The sequence below is a fragment of the Rattus rattus genome, chromosome 7 (assembly GCF_011064425.1).
Source record: "Rattus rattus isolate New Zealand chromosome 7, Rrattus_CSIRO_v1, whole genome shotgun sequence".
Lineage (NCBI taxonomy): Eukaryota > Metazoa > Chordata > Mammalia > Rodentia > Muridae > Rattus > Rattus rattus.
The window spans coordinates 127164522-127191591 of record NC_046160.1 but is presented as its reverse complement, the minus strand read 5'-3'; the positions used below and the strand labels follow the sequence as shown (position 1 = coordinate 127191591).

Genomic DNA, 27070 nt, shown 5'->3' with positions numbered 1-27070 from the left:
TTCTCGTGGTCTGGAGCTGGTCAGCTACCAATGGAAGAGATGCGCCTGTCTCTGCCTCTCAGCCCAGGGGTAGGAGGTAGACAGTATCATCCCCAACTTGCTTGTTTGTGTGTTTGCTTGCTTGCTTGTTTTCAAATTTTACAAGGGACTCCAGATTCCAAGGCAAGTACCTGACTGACTGAGCGAGCTCCACCCCTCCCCCGCCTAATCCTTCACTAACCGATGAGTTTAATTTCTCAGAGGATCATTTTTGTAGCAGAACTTTAAAGCTTACAGTCACCAAACCAAGAGTAGATCGCTAATAAGGTAATTTCCTAAATTACTACCACTGGAAAGAAAGTTCCAGACAATCTCTGCCTTCCTGTGCATCTCAGGAGTGGACAACGTAATGGTCCCAGTGATGTACACTTTTCCAATGCTCAACTGCTCAATTAAAACAAAAGAAAACAAAACTAGTTGAGATACAAATTTACGGATGTGTCCCTTCATAGTCTGTTGAAGATTTGAGCCTCCCATACCGTGTGCGTCCCCTAAGTGCTGTTTGGTTTGCTAATGGTCAAGAGTAGCAAATTAGACTTCACATGCATTTGTTTCACTAAAATCTCCTAGATTTTTATCAATCGTGTGTGTGTTTGGGGGAGGGTATGTGTGGGTGTGTGTGGGTGTGTAAGTCTCTCGGTTTGCCCAGTGTGTAAGTGCCCTCCATTCAGACACTAGTTACAGAAATGCATCTCCTTGGCACAGGGTAACTTGCCTCAACTTGACTCCAGTTTCAAAAATCACATAACTTCTAAGACGGCTAGGCAGCTCGACTAAGAATCTCAAAACTAATAACAACCCACACTACATTAAATGCTTCCAAAAGCACGGGCACACCATCGGATTTCTCTTCCTTTTTTTCTTTACTTTCATTCGTTCACATTTCTCTCCTGCATGAATGCGTGCATGCATATGTGTGTGTGCCTTTGTGTGCGTGTGGGTGGGTGTGTGCGTGTGTGTGTGTGTGTGTGTAGGTAAGGGGGACAACAGGTGGAAATCTGTTTTCCTCTATGAGATTTCAGAGGTGGAATTTGGATCACCAGGTTTGCTCACAAGAGCTTTTTCAAGTAGAGCCATCCCATCTGCTCTATTTAGATGGGGATTTTTTTTTTTTGTCTTTTGTTGCTTTATTTTGGTTTTGTTTGTTTGTTTGTTTTGAGGCTGAGCATCTTTGCCAATTGTATCTTTTTAATTTTTTACTCATCGATATATTCTGATTTTATTACAGGAACGTGGGTTGTGCCACGAAGCCACAAAGATCGGGCTTTGGGGACTCGTCTCTATGGGATGCAGACACCATTTTGCAATAGTCCTCAGATTTCATAAGGGTTTAATCACTGTCCTCGGTCAGAAACCCCATGCTCCTCATCATTGGCCTATGCTGGGTGTTTGCGTCATCCATTGACTGATTGATTCACAATTAACAACACAGTCCCCAAAACAAGATCTTTGGGTTGGGGCTGTCTCTTCACCTCGGGATATTCAGACCACACAGTTTCTGTCAGGGCGCATGCTCCAAGGTACACCGTGAAGCATTAGCCTCTCTGTTTTCAATCAAATCCATCAACATCTGGTTTTTATGTGGTTCTCTTTTATTTAGCTCATCCGTGTCAAACATGGCTCCATGAAATGTAGTGAAGCTCTCCTGTCCCATCTTCCACCTCGGGAACACTCATAGGCTAATGAGCTGACATTTCTATGGGGACCTTCCCAAAGAATGATGGCTGGGGAGCCAAGCTCAACCACAGTGGAAAGAGTAACACTAAAGTTCTAGATGCAAGTTAAAACTACTGTTTCCTTTTAAAATCATTTCTGATATGCCAATTTGGATTAAAGATGATTGTGTAAGTTGACTGTTTTAGGTATGTGGTGATTGCTAATTTTGAAATCGATCAGCTAGCAGCCAAAGACCCCAGACAGAGACCGCGAACTAAGGGTCTTGCCTTTATCCTTACTCAGGACAATGGTTCCATATTAAATAATTCAATCAGGGGGCCTACATTCACCAGAGGAGGGAACGGAAGATTTAGAATAGATTTAGAATTCAGTGGGTCAACCAGATCTGATAATAACGTTCAGAGTTAATATCAAAGTTGATTTTCAATATGATAAGCATGGACGCCCACCACCTCGCCGAAGAGTAAGCTCTGCAGTGGTCACAACGGTCCGAGAGTCAGGTGGATATTTAACCAGGTGTGAGCTCCTCCACTTCCCTTTCCTTAATGACCAATAAACTCCCTAGCAATTCCCTTAACTACACCTACTAATACACGCAGCATGAAAGAGGGTTGGAGACTCCAGCCTACCTTCCTGCGAATTATAAGTGTACGTGCTTTTTACTAGGCAATAGCATGAATCGTCTTGGCTGATTACACTACCTGCTGCAGAAATAGGAGTGTCTTCCTTATTTTATGTATCTACTTCCCACATATATATTACTTCTCTTGAAGAAAAAAATAACAGGTTAATAATATCATTGAGCCAAAAATCCCAGGAAGAAGTTGGCTAAATTTTTCCAACTTCTGCTCAATGATGATTTCTACACAAAATGGGGTCAGTCTCCCACTCCACTAATGAGCATCCTATGCACAGGCCTGGCTGCCGATTCTTCAGTAACGCTGTCTTGAGTTGATGTGGCTATCCATGGATTAATAAGTAATGATTACCCCATCAGCAGCCCTCTTTAAAAAAAAAAAAAAAAAAAAAAAGAATGGCCTGCATTGTTGTTTTGCTCTGAGGGCCTCTGGTGAGAAATGTAGATTAATCAGCAGACTGGCTTCTTCTCAATCCCTGTCTTGCGATGGGTGTCTGTCTGTCCCTTAAGCCTGGTGGAAACCTACAAAGTAGGGTGGACAAGACTGCACACAGCTGACAGAACTGACACCTGCTTCCTGCACTATACTTCTGCTAGGAGGAGGCCACAGTGAGGTGTTTCATAGCGCTGGGCTCTGGGACACCAACATGGCTGATGGGTTACAGGGTTACGGTTGGCTCACCATACTGAGGAATGGTCCTTGGTCAGGTTTAACTGAACTGCGAACAACTATCTGCGACCAGTTACCAACATAGGACAAAACCTTACACAGAAATGACCATGTACCCCCAAACAACATGCTAAGAGCCTTGACCGTTCTGTAGGTTAAACAGCAACCCTGGACTCATTATACTCCTTTGTGATAAGTGACCATTTTGTCCTCTTTTTAATGTATACTTTTTGAAACTCCATGGGCGAATCTCATAATAAATGTAAAAACCTAAGCCGGGTGAACGGAGCTTGTCAGGCTCCACCCACGCCCCCTCAGGGCTGGTATAGAAATAAAGAAGCCAATGTAACCACACGCCAAAATGCCAAGCTCACACCCATACACCACACCCTAAAGAAGGGATAGCTGTAAAAGATCTCAGAGTCGTACACGGGTTTCATCACAATATCCTGGTTCAGATATGCCATGGTACTCATGACCGGTCCAGACAAAGCCTTCCTTCCTCAACCTCTCCTTTCGTGTTAATTCATTAGTCCATAGGCACAGCACAATGTTCCAGGGGTAAAATCTCCCTTGACTGAAGGCATGCATCTCCCTTAAGCATGGGGCTCAGGGAAGAGGTCACCAGCACCTAGGTGTCCTCTTAGTCTGCTCAGACTGTGGCTCTGCTGGACCTTACACTGTGACTCCGCCCCTGGGTAAAGACAAGCTGATGGAAGATAGTGATGCCCCCACCCCCGTGCCTTCTACCACTTGTGAGGCCTTCCTTATCAGCCAGGGCTGCACTGATAAGCAAATGTTTAAATCAATGTGGTAGGAAATTAAAAAACAACAACAAACAGGTTCACACAATATCCTGGCCCAGATACCCCATGGTACTCATTACCGGGCCAGACAAAGCCTTCCTTCCTCACGTCTACATTCTCCAGTCAACTCATTAGTCTATAGGACACAACACAATATTCCAGGGGCAAAATCTCCTTTACAGGATATTGTCATTTTTTTTTTTTTGAATCACTGCCATGACACCAAATTTGATGAAACTTTTCACGTGGATGGTTCCTGGCACCTTCCCATCAGCACCCCATTCTTGGAGGCCTCAATTTATCTTTTAGACGTATATTTCTTTGAGCTACCGCTAAACACACGCATGAACAAAACATCCCAAGTGAGGCCACGAACCTGACGCATCACTCACATTATCCTCTCTGCTCCTTACACGGAGAGCTACCTGCAGCGATTTTGTTTCTTAGAAAAACTCAGTAAGTCGGCTGTCTGTGAGCGTTCTGTGGAAGAAAAAACAGACTTAGCCAGATTTGGAAATTTAAACAGACACTAGTTCGGGTTTCATTTTACTGAAACGGTGCTTCTCTGAGACAATGTAAATAACACTGTTAGCTCTACTGCCCCCTCAGCCCTGTCACGATTAAAAACGGAGCCATACAAGACTCCCTCCCCCAAAATCCAGGTTCATATAGGCTATTGGGCCATGTTCAGACAGTGTTAGATGAATGGTCATCGCTTTTTCATGGTGCACTCCAGCTATGCGATCTCTGACATATACTTAAACTCTTATGCACATCCTAAGAAACAAGTAGTTTGGGACAGACAGGAGAAGAAATGGGAAGTTTCTTGATCAAAGAGAAGAAAGTTTCAGACAAGAGAAGTGTTGGTGCCTATGGGGAAACTAGACAAAGAAAAGCAAGTGAGAACAAAAGAAGGAAAAATGAGAAAAAAAATTAATAGAAATTAGAGGGAAACAAAACAAAACAAAACAAAACAGTAACACTGAAAATACTAAGCCATCTCCAGCCAGTAGCACAGGTGAGCTAACTGCAAGCCTTTACCTGCCCCTCCTCCCTCTCCTCCCTGCTCTCTGCCCAGTTCTCCAACAGATCAGATCCTCTCCTCCAACTTCCCTTCCCCCACTCATCCCAGGAGCCAACTTAGGCAGGCTTTCCTTGGGATCCCACAGACTACTACAGCCCAGGAGCAGACAGGCTGACTGCAGAACACTCCCCACTCCTCACCTCCAATTCCATTCCATAACTGCCTCTCCTTAATTTTTTTTCCAAGCACTTACAGATTTTATCTTTATCCATGTATTGATTTACTTATAAAAATATATTTGGGACTAAAGTATCACAACAGAAAAAAAAAAGTGGTTATTTATCCTCAAAGTGGAACTCAGAACCTCAGACTTGCTGACCTGCGCTGACATCACCAGTCTAGGTTTGAACTCATTCATTTGCTCACTCACAAACAACAATAGAACCAACAGTCACACCCCAACAATAACAAACACGATATTGTGAACACTAAAACCATAGCTGCCTCCTTCCAGTGAATGTCAGTGTCCCAGGGATGAAACTCAGCAGCCGTGTGCCCACTGGATCGATGCTGGTTCCTTTTACTGAACTTTTTGATATTTTACTAACAATAAAAAAAAAAAAAAAAAGGAAAGCATAAATCTACCATCCACTCTCTCCTTAGTAATGAAGATCAATGCTGTCAGTTTCTCTGGACTCCGTTTCCTGTGCAAATGCCTATTAATCAGACTTAATAAATTGATGTTGGAATTGACTGCTTCAAAAGTATTTACAATAGGGGACAAGGGAGCCAGTGGCACAAGGAGGTCACATACAGCTGTCTTTTTTGCCTGTGATCTTTTAAAGATTTGCTCATTTAAATATTTGTCTGGCTGTATTAATTTACTTATAGGGAAACAATTCAGACTTAGGGACTGAAGAGTCTTAACAAAAATATTTTAGGGTTGGGGATTTAGCTCAGTGGTAGAGTGCTTGCCTAGCAAGCGCAAGGCCCTGGGTTCGGTCCCCAGCTCCGAAGAAAAGAAAAGGAAAAAAAAAAAGAATATTTTAAGGTTTCTAATTTCCAATAACATTTACTAAAAAGTGCTAATGATGAAGTCTATTTTCATATTTGTTTGTCGTGTGTGTGTGTGTGTGTGTGTGTGTGTGTGTGTGTGTGTGTGTGTGTGTTTGCACACCCTTAGGCGTGCATAATACATAGCACACATGGGGTGATCAGAAGACAACTTCGGGAGTCAGTTCTCTTCTTCCACCAGGTGGGTTCCAGAGATGGAACTCAGGTACTGAGGCTGGTCACCAGCCTCTTAACGCTGGACCTCAGAGTTGCAGGGCTAATCAAAATCACTGACTCAGACACCCCAGAATTCTCATCACTGGTCAGAGGTGGTTGTCTTTGGTTTAGTTAGTCCTAACTTTCTCAGGTCATCTATTGACTGCTAACAGAGTCAATAAACATGAAATATGAATCGGGAATCAGGCTCCTTACACTATACTCAGACACGGGTGATGGTTTCCTTTGAAGAGAACTCTTAGGAGGGTTCTGAGCACAAGTGAGATAGCTCTGCTCCTTCACCTCAAGGAGTTTCTAATTAGCTTTGTCTGAATTTTAAAGATAGCTCTTGGGGTAGTCAGCCTCTCAAACGTTAGACATGGGGGCCACGCCTTGTGGCACACAAACCTTGCTTGGCTCAGGTTGACCAGGGGAGCAGGAGAGCCCTGAGGAAGTCTGTACCTAAGGGAGAGGATTTGAGTGTTATGCTACGGATCTGCCCTGCAGTGATCTCTCTAGGGAAATTAACTGCCATGTCCCAAGGACTGTCACTGAAGAAGAGTTGTGGTCCCCATCAGCAGCCAGCCATGAACATGAACCTTGCAGGCAGATTCCCCATGCATAGACAAACAACCACATCACATGACAATCTCACCAGCAAACTGACAAGAGATCCCACACAGAAACTTCTGGCTGTGTGGGAACTGAGACATTACGTGCTTCGTGCTTTGAGCCATGACATCACTGGGTCACTACAACACATCTAGAGATTGCAAGAGTCGCAGCTGATCCTCCTGTCCTGACATGCTTGACATGGTAAAGGTTTCAAATTTGGTGTGTTTTTTTTTTCACCCAAATTTTGTAATATTTGAGTAAACCCAATGAAATATCTTACAAAGAGGTTGCAGGAAGAAACAAAGCTCATCCCCTAGTCACCTCATTCATCTGACCAGAATTTTTTTTTTTTTTACCTTATTTTACTGAACCTGCATTTTGACTGTAACCCATCCTGAGGATGAGTGTGGAATGCTCCACATATACCAAAAACGAATGCTCAGAAGTCTCAGATGTAAGAACCTTTCTGACTTTTCAGGTTAGGGGAGATAAACCTGTACAACCCCAAACCACCGTCCAGTCACAGCGAGGACACACACGGACACACACGGCATTCTCCCTCAGACTGCATGTACCCACCCCAGTGAATTCATGGTCCAGACATTTACCATTGATGCAATCTGTAAATTGCTATGGCATCAAACAAATCCTAATACTGAAAAACCCTGAGAACAAATAAAAGCCCTTCACGATTAGCAGATTTCAGCTCTGCAGAATCATAATAACCACAAACTCTGTGCGGGTCCAACAAGCATTCTTTTCTTTTATTCATATACAGGCATATTCCCTTGGTATAATTTAGGAATAAATAAGCTACCTACAGAAAAAAAGATAATAATCCAGTCAGCTAATGTGTGAATTAGGGGACCTAGGATCACTGTTGCAAGGTAGACCTTCAGCAAGGCACAGCGAGGGCCCTTGAAAAAGATAAATGAGATGAGGGTGACTGTGGGTAGCAGCACAGACAGTCTTAATGGCTGCATTTATTTCTCTTGTGTAGGGTGGTGAATTTTCGTTTCTGTTGTATTAAAAATTAAAGAGTACATAAGTCATTACATAAGAAAGAGAGTTATTTTGGAGTCAATAATGGGAATGTAATAGCAACGAAGTTAGGATTAGTCACCCCATCTCTCATGAGTCAGCCTATTAAAGGATTTAAGCCTATAGGTTCCATTCTTCGTAGAGTGTGTGTTGTACTTCACAGAGCAAAAACACCTTCTATTCTTCATAATGAGTGTTGTTACCTTACAGAGCGAGAATACCATGGTGGATGTAATTGTTCAGTAAAGATGAAAATGTTGATTTCTACCTGCATGGTGAAGGGGCTTAGGGGCTTTTGTACTTTTAAAGTTCCTGTCTTTGGTGTAGGTGGTTTACCACTAACTTATGTAAAAGGCATAAATAACCAACATATAAAGAAAATGTTAACTAAAACTTCCGGTTAATACAATTCAATCCAACTTAAGTCAGTTAAAGATGGCGGGGGCTTTGATTAATTGTTAATGAGTACATTAATCAGATCTCTTTCTTTCATTCATCTTTAATGGCACATCAAAACAAACAAACAACAAATTGAGACACTAGGCCAAAACATTAGCTATGTACATAGACCTGGGGATCGCAGATACAACTGACAAAGTCCTTTTTAAGAGGATCTTGCCTTCCGTGGACAGAGTTAGATTGACAGTGCTTATTACCATATGCACAGAAGTCATCCATGCTTGGCCTTCTTCCAATTAGACAATTATTCAAACAATCATTCTCATATAAATAATTTGTCCCTTGTCTAAATAGAGCCAGCCGCCAGCTGCCCAACAGAATTCAAACAATAACACCACGGTTCGTGACCCAGTACATGTCCTTCAGGAGAATGGTCAAAAGGACTTGCTCTATGTGTAGAAAAAGGCTTGGTGTTGGCAGATAACAACAACAGTGAATAATAATACTTGTTTCTTTGCATTCTGGCCTTTTCTTTTTCAAAATTGGCCATTATAATTGGTCGTTCCCGCATCTGACCAATTATAATACAACACACAGTTGAGGAGAGCAGAAACAAGGTCTTTCAGTATATCCACCTGTGTAAGAAGCACGGCTTACAACAGGAACTAGATGGTTTCTTGTTCTGACATCCCTCCGAGTGATTTCATTAAAACTCTTGGATTTCCACATCTTGGAAAACTCAAAGGTCTATACATATGAATGTATCTATTCATATACATTCTCTCGGTGCTCGCTGCTTTATTCATTGATGTATTGATATATATACAATAAGTCAATAAAACAAAAGACACAGGAGCAACATCACTAAATAATACATCTATCTATCAACTGTCTGCTTCCCACGGAACGAGTAGATCTGGTCATTTCACCCCCAATATCTATGTGCTTTTTCCAAATTTAAATCAGAGTTTGTATCTCCTACTGTCTCTGTAGTCATGGAGGTCAAAGTTTGCCCTCCTGTGGACTTAAAGATGGCATCAAGGCTAAGCAAAGAAACATGAACTGCACAACTACAATAAACGTGATTTTGGTCATTATCCTGTTCCCTTTCTCATCAAGAAATTAATAGTCTCTAAGTTTTATCAGTGAAAAGACACATAAAGAAATCACAACAAATAATATATATGATAGAATATTAAACAACCCTGAAAATGAATGAAAAACCACTTCTCTTCCTTGTGGGGTTTTAGGAGTGTGAAATCGTATCAACTATCAGTCCCCAGTCTGCCCATGCTCCTGTCACTGCGCAGCACTGGCATGTGTTGGTTTTACGTATGAATTATATCCATTTATTACTTTAGAGAAATACAAGCAACAGCCACCCATGAGTCAACTTCCCAACCCAAGTACATAAAACTGAAGCTATTACTCACATAAATCTCTTCTTCCCTTACCCACACAGGTGAAAGCCAAGACCTGTGGCGCGTCAGGGTGAGTCAGTTGGTAGGACAGGGTCAACAGGGCGAAATCGAGCACAAACTTTGAAAAGAAAAAAAAAAAAACTACAATTAGCGGTAGCAATGTGAATGCACCTCACTAAAGTGGGGTTCACGAAACTGTTTCATGCATGTTTGTTAAGTATTCGAACAATAGTCTGCCCCCATTACCCCGGTTCATCCCTGCTCTTGCCTTGCACACCTCTGCTGGTCCTTTCTGTTTTTATTTTCCCTTTAGATTCCACATGAGAGGAAAGGTATGTCTGGCATTATAGACAACACGCTCTCTGTTGTCCCACACTTGTCCTATTCCATTACATACTCATAAAATTGTTCATTCATGTAATTTGTCCTCTCTTCTTAGTACAACCTCCTACCACCCCAAAAATGTCCTACGTTTGTGTGTCTGTGTGTCTGTTTTACATGTCCCGGAGGTAAAGCGGGTTTCAGTGCGACAGAGTAGGGGAACGCAGCATTAAAACAAAACGACTAACAACTTTTGCTTCATACTGTGATGTCCTAACTGACCCATAGGTAACAACCTCTATTTTCCTCACACGGACCTACAATCCAGATACAGGCGCCACTGGGGCAAAAAAGCCAGAAGCCACAGTGGTCTGCATTTGTATCAAGAACTCCACCCCCTAAGAGCCTAAGACAATTATGCGTGTTTCTAATAGACTTCCGTTTACGCTTTAATCAAAAGTATTGATGCGTAAGCCCCAGAACCACTCATTACTGATCCACGCTCAATGCATTTCCCTCATTTATTTATCTGGATGTTACGGACTATTTCTGCATAATTTATTGATTTTTTTTTTTCTTTCATTTGGAGTTTCCCTGATTAAAAATCTTGGTGCCCATGAATCACAGAAATCCAAAAGAACAAAACCTCTCATGGCTGCCACGCTCACGTTCACGGTGCAGGTAAATAAGATGCTGTATTAATTGGAGCCACAGTCTGGAGGTATAAATTAACCAATCACAGGGCTTCCTACCACTTTGCTATTCAGGTTTCATTCAAAGGCCTCCTAAAGACAGACAATGGGGCGAGCGAGTGCACCGAGGACTCCACAGCTGGAGAATCAAAGACCACACTCAAGACCCCGCTCAGGTCTCCCGGCAAAACGTTTAAACACTCACATCAGATCTCTGCTGATGGGCCTGCACAACACAAAGGCAGAACAGCATGTTAAGAGACTGTATGGATGAATGTGACGGCCGCTCCGTCTGATTTTTTAAAGGACCCGGGTTATGCTAAAACACAGTCCCTCTCCAACCCGCCAACAGCTGACACCTGGCAGGTTTATTCATTGTCTTTCTTGTTTTGTTTTTATAATTGAGAGATGAAATTGTGCACATTAAGTGTGCACATGATGTTTTCAAGGACTTAAACACCGTAGAATGACTAATTTCTAGCCAGCTAGTTATCGGCACTAGGTGATTGCTACATGTGTGCTAAAAACACTCCCCCCACCCCCGCCGCCCCAACCCAATTGTGGAATCCTTTCATTGTGGCTTTTGATTTTGTTTTGCTTTGCTTTGTCTGGTTTTATTTGGTTGGGATTTGAGGCCTGTTTTCTTTCTTAAGACAAGACCCCAATATGATGTCCAGGATGACTCCAGACTTGGAGCAATCCTCCTGTCTCCGTCTCCCAGGTGCTAGCGTTAAGAGGAGTGAGCCATTATGCCTGGCTAACATTTTCTTTTAGGCCTGTTGGCAGAGGTCATTCATCCTTTTGAAGTGAAACCCATGCATGACACAAATCACTCAAGACACCAGGACCCCAAACACTGGACTCACCTAAGTCCTTTTATTGCTGGCCAATCCAGTATACAGCACTGAATCTGTGCAGTAAAAAAATTTGATAAGGGGCAATCACCATTATGTACAGGGTGACAAACATTTTAGAAACAATTAACATGTTTGTATAAATTTTGAAATTTTTGAATTTTAAAAATTGTATGTTTTGGGAAATCTAGGAGCAATACAGCCTTGGGCCCTCATCCTGAAACCTTAGACTCTATATATCAAATCGGGAAAAATCGTAGCTTCTGCACATGGATATGATTAGCCAAAGAGTACTTCATCTTTTTATTGGGTTCTTCCATGAGCAATTTATGTGACGTAATTTATAACTCCCTTCTACACAGAAGCTATACTACAATGTATATACAGTGTATGTATATATTATACAGTGTATACATATTATACTTATTATGAGTATATGGGTACAATATGAAGAGAGGAGGAAAAGATTGAATAGTAAAAAAGACATAGCCCACACTAATGAGTTCACTAAGTACTTTGTGCGCTTTCAATAGTTAGCATAGCTTCAATTCAAAATCCGTCCTGAAAGGGGCAGTGTCCACATATAATTCCACGAGGGGCTGTTACCTTCCGGGAAGGTCCGCATACGAAATTAAGTTGCACTGTTTGGATACTGGTGTAGGCTGTAGCCCTTTGTAGCTACAAGAAAATTTAAAGTGCTTCATTGTTTAAACAAGCATTTTAGATGTAAGTTTAAAAATTATCAAATAATTTTGAAATTGCTGAGAATTCTGATTCATTGTCCTGAGTCTCAATGAATAACAAGGTGGGGATTTGAAAACAAGGAAAACTGCCTTTTTTTTTTTTTTTAAACTTTATGTCCCAATTCTAAAATGTATCCTTGTGGCTGAGTAAATGATGTAGTAAACGAGGAAATAAATCTCCTCCATCTGGATACTTGTTCAAGAATCGGTAGCTACATTGGGAATCTTCCATGTAGAAGGCATCTCAATTAAACTCCTGACGGAACAACTGTTAGTGTGGCTAATGGTCACTCTCCTGAACAGTGTGTGCCTATTGGCTACCTTACCACAGAAATAGGCATTTCATTACATAACCCTGCTCCTCCCCTCTCATTCTCTCCTATATTCACATACGCCCCTCTCCAGGATCTAACTATTGAGTTCATGCCAACTTTGAACACACATTCCTTCCACTTCAGCTTTCTTCGTGGTATTACTAGTATATACCACAACATAAATATTATCTTTTGTTTTCTTTATGGCGGGGGGGATATATCTCTGTAGCCTAGGATGACCTCAGAGTTTTAGCCTTCTGCCTCAGCCTCCACACCTCTAGGTTTACAGGCATGGGTCTATGGGGGGCTCACACTCCTGATGCTAGAGGCACAACGCCCTCCTCACTAACATGTTTAGGGCCCATTCCTGTCATTTGTTTAGACTTCAACGTGGATCCCACAAGCTATTCCCAACTTTTTCACTGGATTAAGGCAAGAGTGGTGTCAAATTAATGTGAACGACTTGAACCTAACCAATATGGTGGCCTTACTATGTGTTACTGAAGTTCAGTTGTGTTGAAGTGGACAGAGGTCTTTCATTTTTGGATTGCATTCTGTTGATCTGAATAAATCAAAAATTATTGTATTATCATCTTGCTACAGGTAGACAGAAGTGTTTTTTTGGAGGGACTGGGGATGAAACCTAGGACCTTACCCATGCCAGGCAAATATTCTCTCAGTGAACTACATTTCCTGCCCATTAGTATTTATTACTCATTGGTTGAAGCCATTTGATAATATAGAGAATGCACTCAAATGGCAATTAACAGTCCACTAACAAGTTTGACAATACCGTTTTGATACTTGCCCTTTAATATTAGAGGCAAGTTCGCATAGACTATGGGATATGAAATCAAAGAAATATTAAAAAGTTAAAAAAAAATAAATACATGATTTAGGCTCAAAATACAGCTGTCCAGAACTATACTAATTATAATAATTCTTTGTCGAAATTTTAGCATTAGCTTACAATTAATAATCATTCTTTTAGAATATGTACTTATTTATTCATCTTTAGTGTTTCTAAAGATCCCATGAGCCAATTACCTAATACAACTAGTACAAAGCCATCAGCCATATAGGGTTATTTAAATTTAAATGAACGAAAAATTAAGCGAAAGAAAATTTTCATTCCTTACATCCAGTGTTCAATGGTTCTATGAAGCTAAATTCTACCACTTGAGAATGTCAATCACAGACATTCTCCACTTTGCACAAAGATCCAAGAGACAGAAGTAGGATCTCCTCTTTATCCCTGTAATGGTGCAGTATTTTACTTAATAAGCCTAACTGGGCTAGTGATGAGCTTGACACAGACACAACACCATCAGCAGTGGCTCGTGCTGTGTCTCGTCCGTTTCATTTGATCATTTCTCTGTTTTAAAAGATTCATTTTTGTCTTTATTACGTGCGTGCATGCCTGTGTGCATGTGTGGGTATGGTGTGTGTGTGTGTGTGTGTGTGTGTGTTGTATGGTGTGTGTGTGTGTCTGTGTGTGTATGGTATGGGTGTGTGTGTGTGTGTGTGTGTGTATGTTGTGTGTGTTTGTGTGTGGTGTGTGTTTGTGTGAGGGTGTGTGTGTGTGTATGTGCGTATGTGTGTGTGTGTGTGTGTATGTGGTATGGTGTGTGTGTGTGTGTGTGTGTGTGTGTGTGGTGTGTGTGTGTGTGTGTATGGTATGGTGTGTATGTGTGTGTGTCTGTGTGTGTGTCTGTGTGTGTGTGTATGTGTGTGTGTGTGTGTGTGTGTGTGTAGAGTTTGTGTGTGTGTGTGTGTGTGTGTGTGGGTGTGTGGGTGTGTGTGTGTGTGTGTGCGTGTGTGTGTGCGTGTGTGTGTGGGTGGGTGTGTGTATGTGTGTGTGTGTGTGGGTGTGATATGTGTGTATGTGTGTGTGTATGTGTATGTCTGTGTGTGTCTGTGTGTATATGTATCTGTGTGTGTGTGTGTATGGTGTGTATGTATGTGGTATGGTGTGTGTGTGTGATATGTGTGTATGTGTGTGTGTATGTCTGTGTATATATGTATCTGTGTGTGTATGTGTGTGTGTATGGTGTGTGTGTGTGTGGTATGGTGTGTGTGTCTGTGTGTATGGTATGGTGTGTATGTTTGTGTGTGTGTATGTATGGTGTGGGGGGGGGTGTGTGTGGGTGTGATATGTGTGTGTGTGTGTGTGGGGTGGGTGTGTGGTGGGTTGGTGGGTGGGTTTGTTGTGTGTGTGTGTGTGTGTGTGGTGTGTGTGTTTGTGTATGTGGGATTATGTTATGTGTGTGTGTGTGTATGTCTGTGTATATATGTATCTGTGTGTGTATGTGTGTGTGTATGGTGTGTGTGTGTGTGGTATGGTGTGTGTGTCTGTGTGTATGGTACGTGTGTGTGTTTGTGTGTGTGTGTATGTATGGTGTGTGTGTGTGTGTGTGGAGTGTGGATGTATGTGGTATGTGTGTGTGTGTGTCTGTGTGTGTGTATGGTGTGTGGGTGTGGATGTGTGGGTGTGATGTGTGTATGTGTGTGTGTGTGTGTATGTCTGTGTGTGTCTGTGTGTATATGTATCTCTGTGTGTGTGTGTGTGTGTGTGTATGGTGTGTATGTATGTGGTATGTGTGTGTGTGTATGTGTGTGTGTATCTGTGTGTGTGTGTGATATGTGTGTGTGTGTGTGTGTGTGTATGTCTGTGTGTATATGTATCTCTGTGTGTGTGTGTGTGTGTGTGTGTGTGTGTGTGTGTGTGTGTGTTCATTCTCCTGGTTCATTTGGGAGTCCAAAAAAGGGATCGGGGTCCCTGGAACTGAAATTACAGATAGTTGTAAACTGCCTGACACAGGGAGTTGGGATCTGAACAGGAAGCAACGCTGACCACGGAGCAATCTCTCCAGCCCTGAGACTTGATTATCTCTAAGGAAATGTTAGCAAGCAAGGTCCAACAACGCAAGTAGCATCTGAGACTTCTTACTTGGCCAGTGCCTTTCATCTCCTCTTTGTCACTCCTCACTCAAAGAATAAACAGCCTATGGTCAAACATCTAAACAAATGGAGCAATATACACAATAAAACCCAGAATAGCTGGATAAGAGAATGGACCAAGCAGGCTATTGTCACAGTGGTTAGAAAGACGTCACTGAAATAAAATCCTTTCCTACTTGGCCCATTGTCCTTACCAGTCCATATTTTGGACTTTAGATTCTTTTATGCATTTATGTAATTATTTACTCTGAGTGCTAAAATTAACATCCAACATGCCACTGTGTTTGCACGATTATAAATAGATCGACTAATTCCTTAATCAACATATTTTAAAAGACCTTTGATGTTCAAAATTAGATCCATAATTCCAAGGTAATAAGAGGTTTATCATCCTTTAATTTTATCTTGGGGGTCCTACCAAGAGAACATCTATGAAATCTCACCCTGCCTGCCATGATGGGACCACATGGGACAGCATTTGGTGTGCCTTTCATAGGGCAATGCCTCATCCTGGCAGACATAGGGATGCTCAATTGTACCACCCATGACTAAGCATCCTTCCTGAGATGCTGATAGATACCCTACAGTCTTAGTTAGGCTCCAGCTGTATCGTGTGTCAATATGTCTATGTGTCTATCTGGATCTGGCTAGTTCCTCCAAGGTAGCTGCTCTCTTGTTCCTCACCTTGAAATAAATGATATTCAACTGTCCTGGGCAAGGGAAATTCAGAAAAGCTAAGTTTAAAACAAAACAATGATCGACAGTTGTAGTTTATTACTAGCAGTCCCAAAGAGACAGAGGTCAGACACCTTGCAGGACAAACAGGGGAAAAGGGGGGGGGGGTAGTCAAAGTCCGTGGTATGACCCAAGCAATCATCAAATGGGAGTTTAGCTTGTGGGTTTAGGCAAATCAGTGGACCTGTGGAATAAGTCAGCAAGCAGCATTTGCCCATTGGAAGATGGTTACCAGAACTTAAATAGGGAAGATATTTGGCTCTAACCCCGTGAATCCCTGGAAAACTGAGCCTACTTCTGGTACAAGGCAGAGCTCTTGTTCAAACTTGAAACTGAGGCTACAGAATATGCTTTAAAAAAAAATTCTACAACATTTTATCGTCTTTGCTTTACGGCTGATTTTTTTATTCATTCATTTGCTTTATGAATTCTCTTGAACTCTCTAGCTGAAGACTGTGAGATATGAAGACAGAGGCCACAGAGATGGCTCAGGGAGCATTTGCTGCCCCTGCAAATGACCTGGATGCAGTTCCCAGCAGCCACGGAGTGGTTCGAAAACATCAGTAACTCCATTTGGGGGACCAAACACCCTCTACTGACTTTGGTGGGCACCAGGCATCATGCGCCACACATACACAGATTCAGGCAAAACACTCATGCATAGAAAATAACTTTTTTTATTTGATATTTTTTATTTACATTTCAAATGTTATCCCCTTTCCTGGTTTCCCAACCATAGTCCCCTTATCCCAACCTCCCTCCCCCTTCTTCTATGAGGGTGTTCCCCCCACCCAATCATCCACTCCTTCCCACCACCCCGCCCTGACATTCCCCTATACTGGGGGATCCAGCCTTGGCAGGACCAAGGGCTTCTCTTCCCACTGGTGCCCAACAAGGCCATCCTCTGCTACATATGCAACTGGAGCCATGGGTCTGTCCATGTGTACTCTTTGGATGGTAGTTTAGTCCCTGGGAGCTCTGGTGGGCTGGTATTGCTGTTCTTACGGGGTGGTAAGCCCCTTCAGCTCCTTCAATCCTTTCTCTAACTCCTCCAATGGGGACCCCATTCTCAGAAAATAAAATTTTAAAATTGTAAACATCAACTCTCATTTATACTTGATGTACCGTTTTGTCTCCAAATAAAGTCATAATCCCCACAAATATTACAGGACAAAATAAATTACCATGCACGCACTGTATGTAACAGAAAGCAGGGACACACTTAGTCAAATTTCAGAGGCTCGTTCTTGCATAGGATTAATTAGTAAGATTAATGACGGTACAATACTAGCCTCATTGGCCTATGGTTGGACTATTCATTTTTTTTTAACCTTTAGGAGCTACCCATTGTGTCCTTGCATATGGTACATACAAAGCTATCCCATAACTGAAACAGCATGTCTAGATTAGACATGGAGGCATGGAGGCATTAGCCCATTCATTTTGTTTTATAAAAAGTACATCCATTTATTAGGAAGATGTAAGAATATGAAACACTTAACATATGGCACACCTATGACGTGTGTATGCACGTAGACATAATGTACTCTTTTGCAATGTGTGCTATTCTGCGCAGGTGCACATGTATGCATGCAGGGTAAGGCCAGAGAACGAACTTGAGATTTGATCCCTAAGCGCTATCTAGGCTGTCCTGTGACACAGGGTCTCACGTGCCTGGAACTCCCCCATGCAGGGTAGGCTGGCTGGCCAGAGAACCTGAGAGGTCTTCTGTCTCTGCCTCCCCAGGACTGAGACTACAAGAATGCTACCAGTTTCCTGTAGATGGACACCAGATCAACTGCAGGCCCTCGTGTTTGTAAGGCAAACACATGACCAATTGAGCTATCATCCAAGCATGAGATATTCCTTTTTTCTTTGCTATTTTCACCATAAGAAACAGCCTACTATATTACTTCTAATTGGGTAATTATTATGCCTAATTGGATTAATTACCCTTGGTTCATGAGAGTCTCCTCACTGACTAGTGCTTTGGCCATCTTTGATTTTATTTACAAACTCAATCATGTTTAATAATGCAATAAACACACATCAGCCAATCACCCAAGTTCAAAATAACAAAACTAGCCATTACTCACATTGTTGGCCCATGGCTCATTGCCCACGGCGGTCACTGCCAAGGTCTCTAACAGCAGGCTAACCTCCATTCGCATTAGGGCTTCCATTCTGTGGAACACAAGGCAGATATTAAAAAGGGACGAATTAGGAACACTTTCTTCATAGCCATTAGCGGGCAGAGGAGATGATCTTAATCTCGGATATTGGCCCAAGCACAGATTCATTCATCCCTCCTTCCCTCACTCCCTCCACCCATTCATCCATCCCTCTATCACTCCATCCCTCCAGCCATCCATCCCTCCAACCATCTATCCCTCCAGCCATCCATCCCTCCATCCATCTATCCCTCCATCCATCCCTCCATCCATCCATCCCTCCATCCATCCATCCATCTATCCCTCCATCCATCCATCCCTCCATCCCTCTATCACTCCATCCCTCCATCCATCCATCCCTCCATCCATCTATCCCTCCATCCATCCATCCATCCCTCCATCCATCTATCCCTCCATCCATCCATCCATCCCTCCATCCCTCCTTCCATCAATATTATTATTCCAATGAATATGCACGAATTCACTATCAAAAAACCAACCCAAAAGCAATTCTTTTTTTTATAAACATTGATCCTACACTTCCTGTCCACAAAGGAAACAACAGCCCCTTTTCAAAACAGACCTAAGTACGGAGTTCGAAACACAGCCATCTTTGATTACAGATACAATCTTATCATCATTGCCTGTTTGCTCTTAACACTATATTCTGACATTTTAAACACAACAAACACAGATGAACTGAGTGCAAAACTCTGCACATCTCAGTTCATCCGCATGGCTCTTAACACACAGAGGTAAAATAGAAGTTTTGAAAGACAACAGTTATACATCACTAAATAAAAATTAACCTTTCGGGCAGAAAGCATTGTTACTGGTCCACTCCTGGGCTCCTTTTGCTTGGCCGTTATCTACTAATTCATTCAATTACTTTTTAACTGCAGACCAAATGCAGCTGAAGTCACCAACCAGTGCAGGACCGCTGACAGTTCTGCACATCGGGGGCCATCTTACTCACAGCCCATGCCTGCGACTGCTCTCTTAATATCGCCACACAAACCCAGAGTGGAAGGGCAGTTAGTAGAGGTCAGGGGCATGAAGAACAGGAGTGGGCCAGAGAATACAGCTCATCTTTGTAAGAACATTGGGTTCTCAGTGGGCAAGGTACAGAGAGTTAACTCTAGTTAACAGTGACATATGTTTAGAATTAACACAGGACGTCCAACATACCCTCCTCCCACATACAAGCAGTACAGTGTGGGGTACTGGACACAAAACATCAAAGTATAAATACATACAATTTTTATTTTGAGTAAACCAACAGAACAGAAAAAAAAAATCCAGCTTGTCTCCGATCTACCTACGATTCTCTTTAATTTTATGCACAATTAATTTAAATCATGGATAATAATTTCTTCTATACATAACTTTATACCATTCCTTATTACTTCCTGAAGGGAGACCTACAAGGCCTGTCACCCATCCTAAGTGGCCATGCGAGGGCACAGAATGGCAGGAAATGGCCGCTAGACCCTTATGCTCATAAATGTGAGGTTAGGAGACCTGGGTCAATCTTGGTACTTTACTTGAAGGTCTCATACTGATGGACATAAGGCCTGAGGACATTCATACTTGTTCTTTTCTAATTTTTAATAACATGAACAGCCCAGTCGCACTCTGAGCTCTCTTTCTACGTTAGCCACGTGTGTTGGGTTAACCCAGCCCATGGATCACAGTCCCACGCGTGTCCTCAGGCCTTATAAATGTCATTTTAATTAGTATTCGATCCACTCAGGAATAGCCACACGTAGCCCCCACCCTCTTGCCCCCATTGCCCTGCTGGCCACACAGACAGTTGTTAACAATGGCTCGCCCCTCCTCCTCTTGCACACATAGCATCGAAACACATGTGTGTTCTTGAAATAGGTTTCGAGAGCCCATGGTCTGCTGAAGATACACACAGCTTGAATTTAGAACATGTCCACCCAGATTTGGTGACAGGACTCGAACCCAGATCCTCACACACATGTGCCGCTTCTACCCAGTCGCAGTCATGAGGCAAGAGTAGCCTCCAAAAATACCCATACTATGAAGTTCACCCCCCAATTCAGCCTTGACTTCTAAGTAGCTGGTTACATCTATATCATTGAGAAGCCTCTCTGTGCCATGTTCCCATCTACAAAACATGCACAGCTCTGGCCCCTTAGCAAAGTGCATCCTTCTCTTCAAAGCCAGGCAGAAGCCCTCCCAGAAAAAATCTCTGAGCCCCTTGCACAAATCTTTGCTCCCGCAACAGTAGCAGCAGCAGCGGCGGCGGCGGCACCTGAGCGATGGTGATAGACAGACAGACAAACCAGGTTCCACCCCAGCAGGCACTCATGAGCTGTGTAACTGCAGAGACGTGACCTGGTCTCTCTGTCTTAGGCCCCGGACTCGTAGGATTTGCAGAGTGAGAACAGCAGCACCTTCCTGGGCCCAACAGGCTGAAGGGCTACCGACCGATGGACCAGGCAGACTGATGGATGGACAGACCGATCCTCAGAGCAACACCAACACTGTCAGCCACCCTCACCCTGCACAACTATTTGCTCAACTAGTCTCCTCCTTAAAGTTAGCCAAACTAACTCTATGCTCAGACCTAGCCATGGGTTTCAGGGAGAAAGGACCTTAGCCCAGGCATGATTGGAAGTTGTTCCTTTGTGGTCAAAATATCATAGTTAAAAAAGGGAAATCTACCCATAGGGACTAGCTTCTGAAAACCAAACCACACTGTAGGGAGTCTGTGCTGTCAGATCAGTTGTTTTATTTTGGTTTTCTTTAGAGGTCTCTTGAAACCCAGGCTGGGCTGAGGATGGTTTTGAACTCGTGATCCTCCTGCTTCCACCTCCTGAGTGCTAGGTTTAGAGCACCTAGAATTATGCAGTGCTGGGGGTTTCCTGAACCCTAAACAAGCACTCCACTAACTGAGCTACACACCCCCAGCACCACACTGCCATGAAATTCTTGAGGTCCATATTGCTCCCCTCTGAGCCAAAGGAGGCTCCCAGTAACCAAGCCAAAGCCAGATCTGTACGCTGCTCCTAGCACGGGGCCTCCGTTGCCGTGAGAGCCCCCTGTGGGCCCCCAGCGGTCCTCAGCATTGTTTGCCTTGCACCCAGCACAGAATGCTCACAGCACACGTTAACCACACATTATTTCGTCTCGTTCCCACAACAGCCCTGTCAATTAGTCATAATTAGCCAATAGTTACTGAATGCAGACACTGTACCGAGCGCCGTGCAGCGTGCAGCGTATGCTGTGCACACACAGACATTCCTCCTCGGGTGTGTGGATACGACAGGGCAGCAGACAGCCTCCCTCCCATTCTGATCCAGGCGACAGGTCTTGATGCTGAGAACGAGGGAAAAAATCCTGTGAGAACGGATCAGCCCTGGGGAAAGCCAGGAAACACTCAGGCTAAAAAAGCACAAGGTATGGGGCTGATGTAGTAACAAGATCCATTGGGGGCGCGGGTGTGGGGTGGGGGGCAGCTGTCAGGGGAGAAAGTCCCACTCAGGTGGTGAGGTTTGGAGGAAGGTACCAGAAGTCCTGATTTATCCTTTAGCAAACTGAGCCTCAGAGATGTTAACTGACTTGCTGGTGGTCACACAGCAGGGGATAGGCAGAACTAGGCTGTCAATACCCCATGTCGTTATAATGATTACATGGGAACTAAATTATTTTTAAAAACACCTTTTGGGGGCAGAAGCATTTCATGTAGCCCAAGCTGGCTTTGAATTTGCTACACGATGTGAACTTGAACCTCTGTGTTTCCTGCTTCCACATATGCACTTTTACACGGTGCTGGGGGCTTTATGAATTCTAGGCAACCACTCTCCCAGCTAAACTACATCCCAGGCCCCTTTTATGTATTTTATGGGTTCTGGGCCCCCTAATTTACTTTTGTTATTTTTTAAACTGCCTATATGTGTGTGCGCGTGCCTCTGCCTACAGAGTACAGAACAGGGGGTCAAATCTATTTGGGGAGGGCAGAGTCTGATGTGAGTTACTGGAACTGAATTTGGGTCCTCTGAAAAAAGCAGGAGACAACTCTTAAATGTACCATTTTTCTCAGCTCCTCAAGTCACGTTAAATGCCTGTTAATGTGGCCAGGAATTGTGGGGATTCATGCCTTTAGCCCCAGCACCCAGGAAGTAGAAGCAGGTGGATCTCTGTAACTCTGAAGCCAGCCTGCTCCATATAACCAGTTCTCCCACAGCTGGGGAATAGACAGGAAGGCTCTGTCTCAAAAGGATTTTTAAAAAAAAAAAAAAAAAAAAAAAAAGGTGCTTTTGGCATTTCCATGTTAAAGCAGGGTTAACTAAGGCACTCAGGTTAATGTGCGTACAGAACGCTCATTGACAGAACCTGACATCCTAGCCCTTCCACATGTGGTTTTTCAAATCCTACCGGCCAAGCCAAAGCCAGTACTGCAGAGGGGCCATTCTCAGAGCCTCTCTGCTCCTTGCCTTGCACCTCCTCAGGCTGAGGAGACATTTTTTACACCTGCTCCATTAGCATTCAGTCAGAATATAAAATGCAGGAAAACTCACTTGCTCAATTCTCCCTAGGGATGCCAGAGTACGTGTGGCCCCTGCTTGCGTGATAATTACAGATAGAACACACTTGAAAAGATGTTGCTTAGGAAAATAAACTAAAATTCGATTGGATGAGAAGTTTAGCCCCAAAGGGTGCCCCTGACATGAGGGAGTATTAAGGAACGGATTTTTTTTTCTCAGGCATGGCTATAGAGGAAAGGCAATCTGTCAGAAGTGTGGGCTTTGAAGGAAAAAAGGAGGCTGGGGCTGCATCAGCTCCTTGTAAGACTTCAGGGACAGTGTTTTATCAGCTCTAAGCCTTAGTTTCGTCCCCCTTTTGATTGACAGTGGAAAATGCCATCATGGAGGGCGGCTGTGATGATCTAGCATAATAAAAGAACACGAAGTCCAAGAGGAGGGCTGAGCGATAGGCCAGGGCTCTGGGCTTAGTCATCCAGGAGAGCCAGTGGAGAGGCAGCAGCAGCCTGCTGTTTCACAGCACACACGTGAGAGCAGCAGCGACTGAGAGCTGACAGGGAGCTTCTCCAGAACAGGAGCTGGGACTGGGTCCTCGTGACCGGGTCTCCTGGACACCTGTTATCTCAGAACTACCTGAGTTAATCGATACAGTCGGAAAGTGAGCAGAAGGCAACTTTACTCTTAGCAGTGTACCAAAGAGAAAAACCTTCTAGAAGAGCCGGGGAGCCTTTGATCTCGGTGAGAAACTGTCTATTTATTTTATTTTCTCCATCCGTCTGTCTCCCATCCACAGGGAAGCTTGCTGACCTGTGCTAATCCATGCACCATCTTCCCCAGCATTTATCATCCCTACAGCCGCCTCACGAGGTGCTCCTGCATCCTCACGCTGAAGCCTAGCCACCGGGAAGACCCTCCATCCTTCCCCCCCTCTCTATTTTGCAAAGGAGTTAGACAAACCTGGGCGGCAGCCCTGGCTTCTGCTTACTAGCAGATCTAGAGAAAATGCTTGACCCCCTTCTCATCCCCTCGTCTGTAAGATAATGAGCAATCAGATATAGCCGGGCTGGGAATTAAAAGGGGGGTGGGAGGTGTAGTGTTTTGGTCTCGGCAAATGGTTGTGAAACGTTCGCTCTCTGTGTTTCTGCTGCTGAGTGAGACGGATGCGGGGAGAAAAGCCACTGCGCTTTGCACAACATGAGAGGATGATGTTTTAGAATTACCTGCGAAGGGCTATTTCAGCTGTGGCCTGAGCATGTTGGGGAGTGGTCTGTCCTGGTCCCGGACACACAGCAGAGAGTGCCATCTAGTGGACCAACACCCTGTGGGGGTCCCGGACCTAGCCCCCGGGGCCGGGAGGCTACCCTTGTTGAAAGGTGGCTTAATCAGTCAGGGGCCCTAGCCTGCCAGGCACCTTTTGTTTTGTGGACGGTAGCCAGCTCTGTCTTGTCTATTCAGTCCAACTCCTTTAGAGATTTCCGGGAAAAACAGATAATTCAAGTAACAGCTGTTGGCTGCCGTGTTGATTTTCCGTTTGATATGAGGCTGGGGGATACGTGTGTACCTGTCTCTAATTTGCGGGGTGGCCCTGGGAGGCTCTCAGAATTGGCACCATTTTCAGGGAGAAAAGCAAGGCTCACTGAGGTTGTATTTGGTATAAATCTCTGCGTGTCAGGCTGTACTTACCTTTGAGAAGCCCACAGGCCCCTTGAAAGTGCAGGAAGTACTTTGGACAGAGATCTGAGTAAGCCAATCATAAAAGAAATATATAAGTTCATCAGGAAGATTTGGACGCTGCATAGAGGTTAGATGGCAGAAAGAAAAAAAACTGTGAATTTTTTAATTGTGGTGATGGTGTGACGCATATTTTTATGTTACAAATTGGGGCAAGGGGTAGCTTTGTGTTTTTAATGACGGAAAACGGCTCTGCTTAAAGATAAATATCCTGAGATGCACGGAAGAAACAATATGATCTCTAGAATTAGCTGCAAAACCGAGGGCTTGGGCAGTGGGAGTGGAGGGGGTGGGGGGCTGCAGGGCTCAGAGGAAACAGAGAGACGGATGAATTTGGTGGGCACTGCATCTAGATGATGAAATAAATACAAACGTTAAAACTGTGCTGCTTAAGAAAACACTGTTTTCTCTGCGTGTGGTGTCTGAAAAAAAAAAAAGCCATAATAAAGTCTGACTTTCTTTTTAATCAACAAGTGAGAATGAGGTCTAGGGAGACATTTAACAGCTCAGAGGGGGCTTGGGGTCCAAGCTCAGTGAAGCACGGTATCCTGAGGCTGGTTGACAAGCACCTGAACAGCGTGGGGATTAAAGAAGCTCTCCCTGCAAATTAGGTGAGCTGAGGCGAAAGTGTTGGGGGGCACCCCAGGACCAGACACCCACCAGATGCACTCCATCTACTCCCTGGGGGTCTTCCAGCACCATCAGACCCTCCCCCTAGCTGCAAAGACCCCACAGCATCTCCTTAAGGCAGACCCAGCGCCCGTGGGTCTTTCTGCTGGGACACTGTGCCAATTTAGTTAAGAGAACAGCACTGTCACCTGTCACACACATTGAGTAGCCAACTCAGTCACACTGTCTAGTTTTCGTTTTGTTTTGTTTTTTATTTTTAATTAAGCCTCGGCGAAAAGGTAAGAATTGATGCCTCTCCCCGCTAAAGCCTCGCAGCCGCCTCAGCTGCTCTCTCAGCAACACCCCCCCACCCCGCCCCTCACTTTGCTCTCAGTCATAAGACAGCAAACTGACTCACCTTGAGCCCCCAAGACCTCCTGGTCCACTAACCCCTTATGACTCTCCACCGTTCCCAGAGCCCACACTTTTCTTGCCCTCCTGCAAAAGCCACAGACTCTGGCCTCATCTTCACTCTTCCCTTGGGTTTCCTGGGCGCCTGGCCACTTCGCACTGCCTGCAAGCCCTCTCCTTCATCTTTCATTCCTCACTCTGGGAAGCAGACACCGGACAGCTCCGACCCTCAGCCGCTCGTCAGCTCGCCTGCCGCAGCTCTTGCTGCACTGCAGCACGGTCTCTGTGGGAGAGGTGCAGCCTGAAGCCACCCCGGGACACTGTCGCCCCCCGCCCGCCCGCCCGCCCGCCTGCAGCCCGCCGCCCGCCGCCCGCCCGCCGGTCCTCTGCATCCGCTGTGGTTAAAAGCGCTGCGCTGCCGCTGCAGAAAGCTAAAGAGTAGGTCCCCTCTTCATGTCTCCCCCCTCCTCATTTAGGAACGCAAAAGCTGTAGCCCAAGCAGCCCTGTAGCCCAAGCAGCCCCCTTGTGGCACTTGGGGGCGCCACAGACTCTTGGCTGCTCTTTGAAGATTTCAGACCATTTCCACCGCACCGTGAGTTGGCACAAATCTTAAGTGGCCCAACTCCTATCCGATGCAGAACTCCACTTTCTGCTTCTTTCTCAGAGTCCCTTCTGCACTCCCCTCTCCCCACCTGCATCTCCCTCTGGAGGAAGGGAAGCTGCCCTTGTTCTCCTGTTGAATACAGCTCTGACAAGCAGACAGGTGTCTTGCAACCAAAGCAATAACCAGGAAAGTTTGTGGGAGTGCAATGTCTCTTTGAGGGATGTTTGGTTCCCCTCTCTATGACACAGAAACGTCTCTCAGACGGTTTGGTTTACATTTCTCTCTCCCAGGTGGCTACTTGAGATGAAAGGAAGCTCAGGTTCTAAGTGTATGTCTGAGGAGGGGGTTTGGGGTTCCCACACCATAAAGTGGTTAGTATAGGGCACATCCCTAGTATGAGGGGGCTGCCTTAGGAGGTCTCTGTCCTCAGCTTTAAGTCCCAGTCTCTCAGAGCTGACACTTATCATCGGGAAGCTCACCAGAGCCCTGAAAAATTCCAAGCTCTCTAGCTCGCTGCCCACTCACACAAACCATAGCCCCCCAGTACCCCTACTTATAATTTAATTACAGATGAATAAGGCCCTCTTTGCATCAGGTTAATAATAGCATTTTCATAAGCCTCTTGGAATAAGTGCCTACACCTAATTTTGACCCTGCCCTTCAAAGGGACTGGGCCACTAAATAGCTGAGATCTCAAGTATTGCTGGGAGATGCTTATAACTAGTCAATTCCTCCTTTGCCCACCCACACCTCCTCTCCAACACTTGGCACAGCCTTGCTAGGCAGTCTTCAGCAGCAGGGTGTGGTGGGG

At 44.4% G+C, this 27070-nt stretch overlaps 1 protein-coding gene and 1 non-coding gene across 13 annotated transcripts in view; both read right to left on the bottom strand.

Annotated features, from left to right (window-relative positions):
- LOC116905464 overlaps nt 1-27070 on the bottom strand; it is a 47609-nt gene that overhangs the window by 7573 nt on the left and 12966 nt on the right. For 2 of the 12 annotated variants that reach the window (XR_004388533.1, XR_004388528.1), the window contains exons 5-10: nt 24587-24640; nt 21616-21737; nt 18315-18402; nt 11478-11521; nt 9611-9716; nt 4222-4309 (exon numbers count right to left, since the gene is read on the bottom strand). Coding sequence is in view for 4 of the 12 variants with exons in the window: in XM_032908429.1 (XP_032764320.1) it covers nt 4251-4309; nt 9632-9716; nt 18315-18402; nt 21616-21737; nt 24587-24700 (468 nt within the window). In the remaining 8 variants the exon portion in view is untranslated. Of the gene's footprint in view, nt 1-3005; nt 4310-7474; nt 9717-11477; nt 11522-18314; nt 18403-21615; nt 21738-24586; nt 25637-25661; nt 25938-27070 lie in introns of those variants that run through there. The other 10 variants (XR_004388530.1, XR_004388532.1, XR_004388531.1 and 7 more) reach the window with 10 other exon arrangements.
- On the bottom strand, nt 6163-6233 carry LOC116906392. Its single transcript, XR_004388661.1, has one exon. It is a non-coding gene; the product is annotated as a small nucleolar RNA SNORD113/SNORD114 family (small nucleolar RNA).